Below are 13,802 nucleotides of genomic sequence, written 5' to 3' on the forward strand. Positions count from 1 at the left end.
AAGCCAGTCTCAAAACATTACATACTATGTGTTCTAATTTTATAACATTACATTATTTTATAAAATTATCAAAAAGACAAACTAAAGTAATGGAGAACAGATCAGTGGTCTTCAGGAATTAGGCATGGGACAAGGGTGTGATTATAAAGATATAATCATGGCACAATTATAAAGGCACAAGGCAAATTTGGGGTGGGGCTGATGGAACTGTTCTGGACCCCCACTGTGGTGGTTGTTATATGAATCTATACATATGTTTAAATTATAATGCTGTATGCCAAGAATAAATGAACTTTATTGCATGATAATTAAAAAAGAAAACCAAAACCGAAAAGACTGTGTTGAATAAAAAAAGGGTTTGCTCAGCACTCTTTCCCCAAAGTAGATGCTCAATTAACATTTGCTGAACAAAAACACTGAAAACTGGCTGTAGTTTCTGCTTTAACAATAATCTCATTTACATCCCTAAACTTCAAAAATTTAAGTAACTTTTTGTAGCATCATTAACATTTTCTATCATGGTATCTGCCACAGAAAGATGTCTAGTTTACACACAAAAAAATTTTAAATATCAAATGAAAGTCAGAAATCTAGATATCCCAACCAATTATTTTAAACTTTAAAAAGATTACCATTAATAATAGGTAACTTTTTCTTTATATCTTGTATGCATATCTTTCTCATTAAAAAAGGGGCAGGATCTGTTTGGAAGTCATTACCCAAAGGCATATACATATACAAAACAGATATCTGATATCTGTTTTAGAATCAACTAATCTTTATTAAACATTAAACAAGCTGAATAGATAAGCCATTAATTTTTCTCGAATATCAACTCTTCCTAGGACTTATCCTTTTCCTTGAATTAGTAAAACTATTAAAAATTCTTCTTCCTTCTGACTCAAACCACAGTGTGTACTCACACTGTGAATTCATGTCATTTCTATGCTGCTACCTGCTTTTAGATTTTCTTTGCTAAGGACACATTGGGCATTTGTTTGCCTGTAGCTTCTGTGCAATCAACCAAACCTATTAGGATCCCACCATATCATTCCTGTACTGACTTGTCACAGGTCTGACTAAGACTCATTCACTTCGATCAGTTAGCTAAACAGATTGGTTAAATCACATGTGTGTGAATGAATAAAAGCAACCTTATCAAAAAAAAAAAGAGGACCATTAATTTTGGTCTTACTTTGCTTTCAACTGTGTGAAAAAGAGTGTTCCTATGCTAGAAAATGATTAAAAATATAACAGGTTTTCAGAAGTACCTAGCTTAAGAATTATACACATTTTGAAAATTGTAAAAATGTTATTTGCATATTTACAGCACAGAACAAGTATAATTTTCATACTTCTTTGAACTCTCTATTTGTTAAGAGAATTATTTTAGAACCCTCCACATTGTTTTTAAGGTATTTGTTCTGTTCACTTAACATATGATCATCTCCAATTTATCTAGATTTAAGTCAAATTTTCAATAAAATTTTTGAATTTTACAGTTTTGATAAGTTAAACTATAAAGTATATTATAATGGTGCTAAAACATATTCTTTTTTACATCCTACAGTATATGCTTTGATGTCACATTACACCATCACTTGCAAAGAAACCAAATTGAAATGCTTTTCTCAGAAACCAGTCAAAAATACAAAAACAATTACTTATACTATCTAACCAAAAGATGAAAAATACCTAACATGATTGAGGCACTTAATGCAGTAATTTTATTTTATTCAGTCCATGACTAGAATCATAAACAATAATGAGTTTGCTTAACTAAGAATGAACTATTATGTAAAGTTGTAGCTTTCTGTATTTTAGCCCTGAGGACACTGTTAATATTCAATATACTAATTAATAAGAACTGCTATCTATTATGACCAAATAATGAAGGCAATTTGCAAAAATAGTTTATACAGAAATAAGCTGGTCCTCAAACTTCTAAATTTTCATAAGCACCTCATCCACTGGTTTTAATTGGTTTCCTCAGTGCCTAATATTGGTTTCCTTCACACACCCCACCCCTGAACGTATCATTATAGGTATAGGAGTTCAAACCACAGAGAAACACCCTCTCCTATAAAATTACAGTAAGGGTCAATTATCCTTTAGATAATTTTCACAATTTAGCACAGTTAACCATATCTGGCTAATGTGGGCACATAATTAAACAGGGCTCCTTGAAAATATCCATTTAAACTAAATGTAATGAAAGTGAATGAATTTGTCACTACATTGGATTTACTTAGGGAAACATTTTTGTTTCAACTTAACCTGAAAAAACAGCACTGCAAAACAACCCTAACATGAATATATTTAAAATGTGTATGACAACCTAGTCTCAATATCATGAGATGAATGTTCCTATAAAATATTAGCAAAATTGGGAAAAACTTCACAAAAGGGCATTTTCTGAACATGTGTAAGCACAGAGACATGGTTATACATGTCAGTTATAATAGAGCTACATGATCATTAAGTTCACTTGGGAGAAATGTCATTTCAAAAATCACTCAAATCAAGTTTTTATAATATAGGTAATTCAAAGTTAGCTCCTCTCCCCAAAGGCTGACATTTATAAAACAGAATTTTTAGTAAACTCTTTTAAAAATTACCTGCTTCTGCAGCCATCTTTCATGCCTTCGTTGTTTCCGTCTCAGAGTCTTCAGCTTGCTCTTTTCTCTCTTACTGAGCCTCTGATTAATGGCACCCAATGAAAAACTGCCTGAGTGCAGGAAGTCCAGAGGAGAGAGGTGCTCTTCCTGGTCTGGGGCCTCCAGTGTGCCCCTGCCAGCTGAGGGCAGGTCCATCAGGAAAGTCAGGTTGTTAGAACTAGCATGGCCAGAGTACACTGCAGAAGCTTCTAGACCACACTGAAATTCTCCTCCTCTTTGTGTCTGGGTCTCACGGGGAGTCACTGAAAATCTTTGCAGCAGCATATTAGGATCAAAACTGGATGAAATCTGAAAGGAACGGTTATTTTTACTCGATTCTAAAGGCAAGCCCGAAAGGTCAATAGGCTGCGTTTCATTTAGCCTGGGATACACAGTAGTCTTACTATGGATTTCATATAAAGTGGGTAATAAAGTCAGTTTCTCACTGATGTCCAGATCCAAGCTATGTGATTTTCTATGAAAAGCTTTCGTAGTGCATCTGCCAGTCACAAGCTGCGGAACAAGAAGCTGACATTTTGGATCTGCTTTGAAGAGCAGTTTTTCGTTCTTCATCTTGAAATACGTTGACCGTACCTCCAGGCAGAGTGCTTCCGTTAATCTTCCAGGGCCATTATTATTTTGGGCCATGTTTAAAAGCCCGTGATTTCTGTTTTTGGAGGCGTCACCTCTCAGCAGAGTTTCCTTGTCACAACCTGACTGAACTCTAGGATGTGACAAGTATTTCAGCGAGGGTCTCATTAGTCGGCCTGACCGTGTTGGCTGATAATCGGTCCGGCTTTTGGAGAGATGTACAGCTGCAAGCTGGCCACAGGAACATTTTGGAGTGCTGACAAAATTAAAGCCCCCTAAACGGGCCCCACAGAAAGGGCAATTCAGTTTTCCAACTGTCCACTGGGCCTACAGGTAATAAAGGAAAATAAAAACAATTCTTTCTTTGTAAAGTAACCAAAGAGAATGTGAGCTGTTTTTTTGTTTGTGGTTTTATTGTTTGTTTGTTTGTTTTTTAAAGCCGACCACATGAAAGTTTTCTATGCCACAGAAAAGGCCAGCATTCTGTTTTCTGATTAGTAGACAAAACAGTCTACTAGATGGAAACAAGCCTTCCAATAAATAGAGATAAGAAGCTCCAAAGGTCTAGAATGATAACATATTGCATATCACACCCATCTAAACGACACTCCTAAGAATTCTAAAAGTCTCTTAAACAATAGGCTGAATATGGATACAGTGTGAACTAATGAAAAGAAAAATACACTATGGAACCAGGAAGCAAATCAGTCTACAGAGCTTAATTTGCAAGTAAAATCTCACAGAAAAGTGTCTGTTTTGATACACTTCTTGCATACCAAGCACTGTGGGAGGGAACTTTACCCAGCCAACAGAATAAAGCTCTTCCTGCCTTTTTACATACAACCAAAAGATATTGGTTGCATTAATCAGTTATTTCATTTTCTATACTCAGATTACAAATTAATAATGAACTAACTTAAAGTTATCTTTTCAACAGAGATAGTAGGACATCTACAGTGTCCTAATACATTTTCTAAAGTTCAGGACACTAATAAGCAGTGCACTGGCATTTTCCCAGGAAATCATTACAATGTGAGAATGGATGCAAGGGATATCTAGCTAATGTTATTCTTTAACAAAAAAAGTAAGCTAGTCAGTGGAGAAAGGCAACTATATTGTTCCAAAAATCATATTACTTATACTTTTCTAATACTTAGCTTTTTTGAATTATGAGAAATAATGATGCCACACTGACAAGATGAATTCCTACTCATAATATTTCATTAAGGATCCTTAAAAGTGTGTTTTTTTTGATACTGATTGTGCCAATAAGAGTCATTAATTTTCCAGTTTATTTTACATTTGTGTAATGAGACACATAGGATATTTCATTCACTCAATAGGTACTGTTCTAGGTGCTGGGGATATAGTACATAATGAACAAAATACAAAAACTTCTGACTTCATGGAGTTTTATTCTAGTAGAGGAGCTAGGTAACTAACAAGATCAGTAAGCCCTTTGTGTGTGTGTGTATATATATGCATATGTGGATGTGTATATGAATGTGTATAATAATTTATATATGTCATACATACTTAAGCATATTTAAAGTTCTATATATCACTTATAATGTGTGTGTAAAACATAGATAGGTATATAAAGTAGAGAAGGGAGAAGGGAAGTGTTGAGAGTGGTAATAGTGGGGAGTGGCAGCTGATAGACTGACTAGGCAATGCCTCACTGAGAATAAAGACCTAAGGAAATGAAGAAACAGGTGAGTAGTTGTGGGAAGAGAATTCCAGGAAGGAGAAATACCAAGTGCAAAGTCTGAGGTATAAAAGTACTCAGAGCACTCCAGTAATAATGAAGAAACCAGTAAGTGTAATCAAGTTACACACCCTTTCATGTCTCTTGAAACAATGCATCCAAGAAAAATAGCTCTAAAATGAGGACAAAAACTTTCTGAAGGTAGTATATTCCTAATTTTACTCAGAAACTATGGAACTTACTTTTTGTATTAGGCAGTGTATCCATTCTGGAAGGGCTTCTACATCCATATGCCACACATGACAAATATTTTGATCATCAGCTGAATCATGTCTATCCTGTTATATCAAAATGCATGATATTAGTCATGACTAGTTCAGAATTTATTACACAAAATTCATATTTGAGTAAAACACAAAAAAATACTTTCAATTTTAGATAGGAAGGAAATACATGCTGCCCTCCTCTCCTTACTCCCATTGCCAAAGAGACAAACCCAGAAAGAAAAGGTGTTTTCTTCAGGGAATAGCCACGTTTAAATTGACCAAAAAAAAAAAAAAAGATTCCTCCATTTCATTGAGTTCATCAAATTAAATTTAAAATTGAGCAGAAAGTTACTGAATGGACAAATCTGGTGCCCTATTTCTTCTATGTGTGAGTAAAAATACTACCATTCATGACAACTTTCCCCAGCCTTCAATCTCTGATTCTGTCTGGATTCTAATGACAGAATAAAGGAGTTGCTGTATTCTCTATCAAGATGCCCAAGAAAAGTTTAAGAGAATGGGAGAAGAGGAATAATTGTACAGGGAGCTAGAAAGGCTTTGACTAAATTTCAGCTGTGTAAGTACAACAAAAATTTCAAAAAGAGACAATTTTAGCCTTTTGAAGTAGAAATAAATGTGATATATAGTTGAGACACGATGACTTCTCAACATGTCAAAAAAATTCAGGGCAGGCCAGGGTGAAGATATGTGGTTCTTTACTACCTCTGTGATGGTAGGACAGCTGCTTTACCTCTCTGGCTCTCTGTTTCTTTTCCCGTAAAACACTGCTACATAACTGCTCAGGTCCCTTCTGGGTCTACAGAATTTCATTCTGTGAAATGACAGAAAGGGCTGATTGACAAGAACAGCACAAGGGTAGGCTCCTGTCCATATATCCATTCCCAGGATCAGATTTTAAACAGAAGTAGCTCTGCAAGCTGCCAAAGAATAGTTCTCTTTTATATTTCCAAAGTAGTTGCACTACTAGTTACTATAATCAGGTTATAACAAAGTAACAAACAACAAGGAAATTATTAAGCATGACTTAGAAGTTTGTATTCACAGTACTATGAATGAAAAAGGACTGAATCTCTTTAAGAAATTTTCACTGAAAAATCTACATTAGATTGTGACTTAGAGCCAGGATCACCCAGAATTTTTGTTTAATATCCCAAGTGGTTCCTCTGGACCTTACATCATTTTTCTCCTCCATCAGTAGATCCTAAGGTACTAAATTGTTGCCCAGTATAGACAAAAAGTTTCAGTGTAATTTATTTACATATTGGAAAGATCTATAAAGAAGTCATGTTAATCTAACTTTGGTCAGGAGCCCAAAACATCAAAATATAAATTAAAAGTGGAAGAGACTTGAGCTACTGTTATAGGTTAGATCACATTTCATTATTTTGTGTATTGTATACAGCAGTATCTTATATACCAAAATAATAATTAGTGCTAAACCAAATTCAAGATTATAATGGTGAAAGAAAACTTTTGTTAAAAGGTTTAAAAATTTCCAATTCTAATGTTTTAAAAATCTGCAACATGGGTTGAAAATATTTCAATGGCAAATAGAAAATCTGTTGGGAAGGGTTTATAGTTGCCCAAAGAGAAACTTTACAGTTTTATTCATGATGCCTAAACTCCAATTCTGGTTAACAAATAGAACTTCCCATGTCAATACAAGAATAATGAGGGCCAGGAAAATGCATGGCAATATGAAGAGGATATTACTGAACAGAAGTAAAGTTAGGAACGGAAGAGGAGATGCTAGGAATACTCTCTAGCTCAAACATCTTACTGCTCCCTAATACATGTCTATTCACAAGAGTGTTAGGCAAACATACAAAGGTTTAATCTTATTCTAGATTATGATAAAATGATACAGCAAAAATTCAGGCAGAGAGAAATGTAATTCTTGGTTTTAAGATAGCGAAGTGAGTACATCTTCCAGCCTATACTCCCTATCAAACCACAGAACCTACAAAATATTTTTCAAAAAAAGGAATCAATAGATGAATGGGAAAATATGGATGGGGAGATTTCAATGGACCAAAAATTGTAAGGAACCTTTGAGAGATTAATGAGGGAAACAAGAGCATACTGTATTCAAGTATATAACAGATGAGAACAACACAAAGAACGGCCCATGCCAAAGCTGTGGAAAATAGAAGCAAAAAAGGGCCCTGGGCAACTATTAGGGGTGGATGTGAAGTCTGTCTGTCTCCAGGCAAGAGGAGTACTTGGGGCAGAGAGAAATAGGGCAAAATTTCTGAAAATGTGGCTGGAAAGGCCTGGAAAAAAATGGAAAGCATTTGCAATATGTCCAGAAGATGAGCTACGAAGGACCAATCTCTATTCTTGCTGAAAATATTACCACATAAAAATATTACATTATTTAATATATTAACTATATCAACATATAAAGAATATGAAATAGATTTGTTTTAATAATAAGGTACACCTCTAACACACACTGTTGTTTTTAAATCAAGTGAAAGAGAACTAAATATACTCTGAATTACGATACTAAAAGCATATACAACCTAAAGAAAACCAATATTAAAACTTTTCTATGGAAACATATGTATATAAATGGATAGAATAGGTACCTTACAGGCTGTGTACCAAGTTGATATCACTGGCTAGATTTGAAGAACGAAAGAAGCCTAAGATTAGGAAAGTTATTAAAAGGAAACTAACTTTTCCGTAAGTGTTTTAATGGGAGAATATATTAAATTACACTTATATAATAAAATATTTATTTAAAAATTGATGTAAATAAAAATAAAATACATTGATTACTTCTAGTTCTGGCAATACTGGAGTAAGTGGTATTAGACATGCTCTCACTATTAAAACTGATAAAACTAGGCAAAATATATTAAAGTATTATTTTAAGACATTAGACAAAAGAAAGCACAGGACTGTGATCCCTCAGAGAAGGAAAATAAATGAGGTAAGTCTAAAAATAACCATGGATTTCTGCCTGGGGGAACTTTTAGAACCTTGGTGTGGGGAGGAGGAACCCAATTAGTGTACAGCAGCCTTGATGATTTAAGATGGAGCTCAGAGTCTGTAGAGGCTAAATAGCTAGAATTTGCAAGACACTGTACTGGCAAGGAGAGGCCTATACATAGAAAAAAAGTTCTAAAAATCTGTATAGTGATTCCTCTAAATTTTTGGTTGAATATCCATATGGACATATGTAGGGTGAGATATCAGAGAACCAGATAAAGAAAATTTACCAAGGAAAAGACATCTTCTAGTGAGCTGTAAACATAACTATTCACACAGCGCTCACAGCAAGGCTGGGAAGATGTTCAAGTTCCAAGCAGCCAGAGTAGAAAGATCTCAATGAACTTATGGGGTCTTTAGGAGAGATTCCAGAAGAGTTCTGCCTTAAAAGTAGGGCTAAATTAGCCCAAGAGTAAAGGGTACTAAAAAGCAACCCTAGCAAATCTTAAAAATAAGCCTCCAAAGAATGAATTTCAATCACAAATAACTCATATGCCTGCTAAAACACCCTTTAAAGGAAGACAATAATATCCAGACACTCAATAATGTTAAATCTAAATGTCCAACCTACAAGAAAAATTATTAGATATGTACAAAAAAACCCCACAGACACCAAACATGTGACCCACAACCAGGAGAAAAACTGATCAATAGAAATATACCACCCCAAAGTGGATATTATTGCATAAACAGACATTAAACCAGCTGTGACAAACATTTTCAAGTATTAAAAGAAAAACATGAGTATAATGAAAAGATAAATTGTCTTAATACCAAATGAATGATATATCTAGAGGAAAAACTTTTCTGAAATTAAAAATTTCACTTAACTGCAAATTAGACACTGCAGAAGAAAACCTGAACATATAAAATAAAAAATAATGAAAAAAACCAAGCATAGAAAGAAAAAAAGTGTGGAAATCAATGAGCAAAATCTCAGTGACTTTTGGGAAACATCAAATAGTCTAACATACAGGTAAATGGAGAAAAGACAGAACAATAGAATAAATCATGGCCAAATTTTCCAAAGGCCTACAGGTTCAAGAAGCTCAGGGATCCTCAAACAGTGTAAACACAAAGGAAACCATGGCTCTTAATAAAATTGCTGAAATTCAATGACAAAAGAGTGCATCAAGAAAAACTAGGTATCTTACAAACAGGAGAAAAAAGATAACAATGACTTTTGGAATTCCACTTAGGGCCATGAAGAAATAGGAGTTCAGAACTAACTTCCTACCACAAACAACTAGGAAACTGGACAAAATGTAACAAACAACTATTTTCAAAACAGTGGGACAACAGGCAGTAAAATACTGACTTCTGAGAGAAATAAATTAATTGAATCTACAGTTATCCAGACTTTCTTCCTGGAGGCAATTAACAGAATACAGTACACATGAAGAAGGAACCCCAACAGGTCTGGTCAATTTTCTGACTTGAGGAAACAAGAATCAGATGTTTTGGAGCTTAAGGCAAACTAAAATCTGCAGGACACAGTACCCAAGAAAAAGATTTTTTTTAAAGTTCCAGAAATTTGTATATGGTTTCCCCTTGAGTCTTTGATCAAAGTCCAATATGGTCATGCTTAGAGCAAAACCCCAGGAGACTGTGCTAAGAACACCTGTACAGGGGAAAGAACAATTAGAGAGGCTATAAGCCAAATAATTCCAAGAGCTCACACAGGGCCAGGAAACATTATGTTCCAACCAGCCTGATAGAAAAAGAACCATTAAATAATGAAGCATTCAGTAGTGACCCAAAGGGTCATTCCATAAAAGTGGGACTAAATTAGCCTTAGAATAAGGACTACTCTAAACCTGCCCTAAAGAACCTAAAAATAAGCTTCTAAATTATCAAAATTATCTAAAAACAAGTATTAGGCAGAACAATATACAAAAGCCTTTAAAGGAATAAAACAAAGAATAACACTCCACAACATGAAATTTACAGTGTTTGGTATCCAAACAAAAATCCAACATGGTACAGGCCTGGGGGAGAGGAATAGCAGCCACTGAGGGAAATGGATAAAACTCTATCCAGATCCTTTCTCCTTGTCTCCCCAACAAAACAAAAGCCTTAAACTACTAGCGGAAGGACAATACACATTGTGACCCTTAGAGCACTGATGAACAGCAACAACAAAACCCTCAAATCCCTGAGAGTGGCAGGAATACAATGCTGGACGCAAAACTATAACTAAAAGGGACAGGAGCACTGAGATGGCCAAACCCCTAAGATCCAAAAATGCAGTGCCTGAGGCAGTCAGGAAAGGAAGTTGGATGTAAAGTAGGGGACAGAAAGGAAAAGATGGTACTGATGAGGATGAACTGAAACTCATGCCAGTTTCACTGTCTCTGATCTTGATTATGTGGGTATATATCAGAGAAACTAGAACCCTTCATCACGGAGCTAAATATACATCTATCGACCCAGGAGGTAGTCTGAACTAGGATCCAGGGGAAGGCAGAGAAATTATAGGCTTGTTGAAGTTGCTGTCCCTCCTCAACAAGGCAAGCCAGCATTATAAAACTATGAGGATAGAGAAGAGATCAGTAATTGTCAGGGTTGGGTGAGGGAGGAAAGGATTGAATATGAAGGGTGAGCATGAGAGAATTTAGGGAATAATGTAACTGTTCTGTATCTTGATTGTAGTTATGTATAATCAACCCTATTCATTTGTCAAAATCCAGGGAACTGTATACCAAAGAGTAATTTTACTGTATAAAAAATGTTATAAATGAAGGTGAAATAAAGACTTTTTCATAGGAACAAATCCTAAAAGAATTTATCATCAGTAAACTTGAACTATAAGACATGGCAAAGGAAGTTCTTCAGGTACAAGAAAAATTTCATCAAATGAAACTTGGATCAACACAACTGAGTAAAGTGATCCTCAAATGGTAAATGTAAAATTTATTTTTTTCCTTTTAATTTTCTTTAAAGGACAGCTTACTTGTTAAAGCAAAGTTTGTTAAAAATTTGTTAAAAGTTAAAAGTTTGTTAAAGTTAGTTAAAAATATACTGTGGAGTTTTAAATGCAAAAATAAAATATCTGAAGACAACAATAGGAAATGAGAAATGAAAGCATACTGAGTAAGATTCTCACTCTATATGTGGTATGGCATAATATAATTTAAAGGAAGACTTTGATAAATTACGGATGTATGTTGTAAACCAAAGATCAACCACTAAGGGAAAAACAGTACCCTAAAAAGTCAACAGACATAAAAGGAATCCTGAAAATAACTTAATCCAAAAATGCAGTAAAAGAAAAACAGAAAACAGAACATGAGACAAATAGGGAATAAATAAGATGTTACATTTAAGCTCAAACATATTTATACTCACATTAAATGTAATGATCTAAATACTCCAATTACAAATCGGAGGATATTAGACTGGATGACAAAGACCAAACTATACATCATATACAAGAAATTCATTTTTAATATAAAGGCACCCATAGGTTTGGAATTTAAAGGATAAAAATTTTTATCATGCTAACATAAATCAAAGGAAAGCTAGAGTTGCTATTAATATCAAAGTAGATTTCAGGACAAGGAATATTGTCAGGGATAAAAAAGAAACTTTTCATAATTATAAAAAGGAGTCAATTCATCAGGAATACATAACAATTGTAAATATGTATTCACCAAATAGCAAATGTCAAAATACTTGAAGTAAAAGCTGACAGAACTTAAAAAGAAAATGGACAAACGCATAATTATAGTTGGAAATATCAGCATTTGTCTTAAAAAGTTGTATTACAAGTAGACAGAAACTCAGTAAGAATATAGAACATCAGAGAGGGGGAAGATGGCGGAAGAGTAAGACGCAGAGATCACCTTCCTCCCCACAGATACACCAGAAATACATCTACACGTGGAACAACTCCTACAGAACACCTACTGAACGCTGGCAGAAGACCTCAGACCTCCCAAAAGGCAAGAAACTCCCCACGTACCTGGGTAGGGCAAAAGAATAAACAGAGACAAAAGGATAGGGACGGGACCTGCACCAGTGGGAGGGAGCTGTGAAGGAGGAAAGGTTTCCACACACTAGAAGCCTCTTCGCAGGCGGAGACTGCGAGTGGCGGAGGGGGAAATCTTGGGAGCCGCAAAGGAGAGCGCAGCCACAGGGGTGCAGAGGGCAAAGCGGGGAGATTCCCGCACAGAGGATCGGTGCCGACCCGCACTCACCAGCCCGAGAGGCTTGTCTGCTCCCCCGCCAGGGCAGGCAGGGCTGCGAGCTGAGGGTTGGGCTTTGGTCGGAGCGCAGCGAGAGGACTGTGGTTGGCGGCGTGAACACAGCCTGAAGGGGTTAGTGCACCACGGCTAGCCGGGAGGGAGTCCAGGGAAAAGTCTGGACCTGCCGAAGAGGCAAGAGACTTTTACTTCCCTCTTTGTTTCTTGGTGCGCGAGGAGAGGGGATTAAGAGCGCTGCTTAAAGGAGCTCCAGAGACAGGCGCGAGCCGCGGCTAAAAGCGCGGACCCCGGAGACGCGCATGAGACGCTAAGGCTGCTGCTGCCACCAAGAAGCCTGTGTGCGAGTACAGGTCACTATCCACACCCCTCTTCCGGGGAGCCTGTGCAGACCCCCACTGCCAGGGTCCCGGGATCCAGGGACAACTTCCCCGGGAGAACGCATGGTGAGCCTCAGGCTGGTGCAACGTCATGCCGGCCTCTGCAGCCGCAGGCCCACCCGCCCCGGCCTGAGTGAGCCAGAGTTCCTGAAGCAGCTGCTCCTTTAACCCTGTCCTGTCTGAGTGAAGAACAGACGCCCTCCAGCGACCAAAACGCAGAGGCGGGGCCAAATCCAAAGCTGAACCCCGGGAGGTGTGGAACAAAGAAGAGAAAGGGAAATCTCTCCCAGCAGCCTCAGAAGCCACGGATTAAAGCTCCACAATCAACTTGATGTACCCTGCATCTGTGGAATACATGAAGACAGCAAATCATCCCAAATTGAGGAGGTGGACTTTGAGAGCAAGATTTATGATTTTTTCCTTTTCCTCTTTTTGTGAGTGTGTATGTGTATGCTTCTGTGTGAGATTTTGTCTGTATAGCTTTGCTTCCACCATTTGTCCTAGGGTTCTATCCGTCCATTTTTTTTAATAATTATTTTTTATTTAATAACTTATTTTATTTTACTGTATCTTCTTTCCTTCCTTCCTTCCCTCCCTCCCTCCTTTAGACAATGAATCATCCCAAATTGAGGAGGTGGACTTTGAGAGCAAGATTTATGATTTTTTTCCCCTTTTCATCTTTTTTGAGTGTGTATGTGTACGCTTCTGTGTGAGATTTTGTCTGTATAGCTTTGCATCCACCATTTGTCCTAGGGTTCTATCCGTCCGTGTTTTTTTTCTTAATAATTCTTTTTTATTTTAATAACTTTATTATATTTTATCTTACTTTACTTTATCTTCTTTCTTTCTTTTTTTCTTGCTTCCCTCCTTCCTTTCTTCCTCCCTCCCTCCATCCCTCCCCCATTTCTTTCTTTCTTTCTACTTCTACTAATTCCTTCTTTCTACTTTTGCTCCCTGTTATTCTGAGCCATGTGGATGAA

The 13,802-nt window shown here is 36.4% G+C and overlaps 1 protein-coding gene across 1 annotated transcript in view; it reads right to left on the reverse strand.

Moving 5' to 3' along the window:
• RNF180 (ring finger protein 180) overlaps positions 1-13,802 on the reverse strand; it is a 276,822-nt gene that overhangs the window by 210,870 nt on the left and 52,150 nt on the right. The window contains exons 3-4 of the mRNA XM_060007026.1: positions 5,199-5,294; positions 2,619-3,575 (exon numbers count right to left, since the gene is read on the reverse strand). Of these exons, the coding sequence (XP_059863009.1) occupies positions 2,619-3,575; positions 5,199-5,294 (1,053 nt within the window). The remainder of the gene's footprint in view (positions 1-2,618; positions 3,576-5,198; positions 5,295-13,802) is intronic.

Source organism: Delphinus delphis, chromosome 3 (assembly GCF_949987515.2).
Source record: "Delphinus delphis chromosome 3, mDelDel1.2, whole genome shotgun sequence".
NCBI lineage: Eukaryota > Metazoa > Chordata > Mammalia > Artiodactyla > Delphinidae > Delphinus > Delphinus delphis.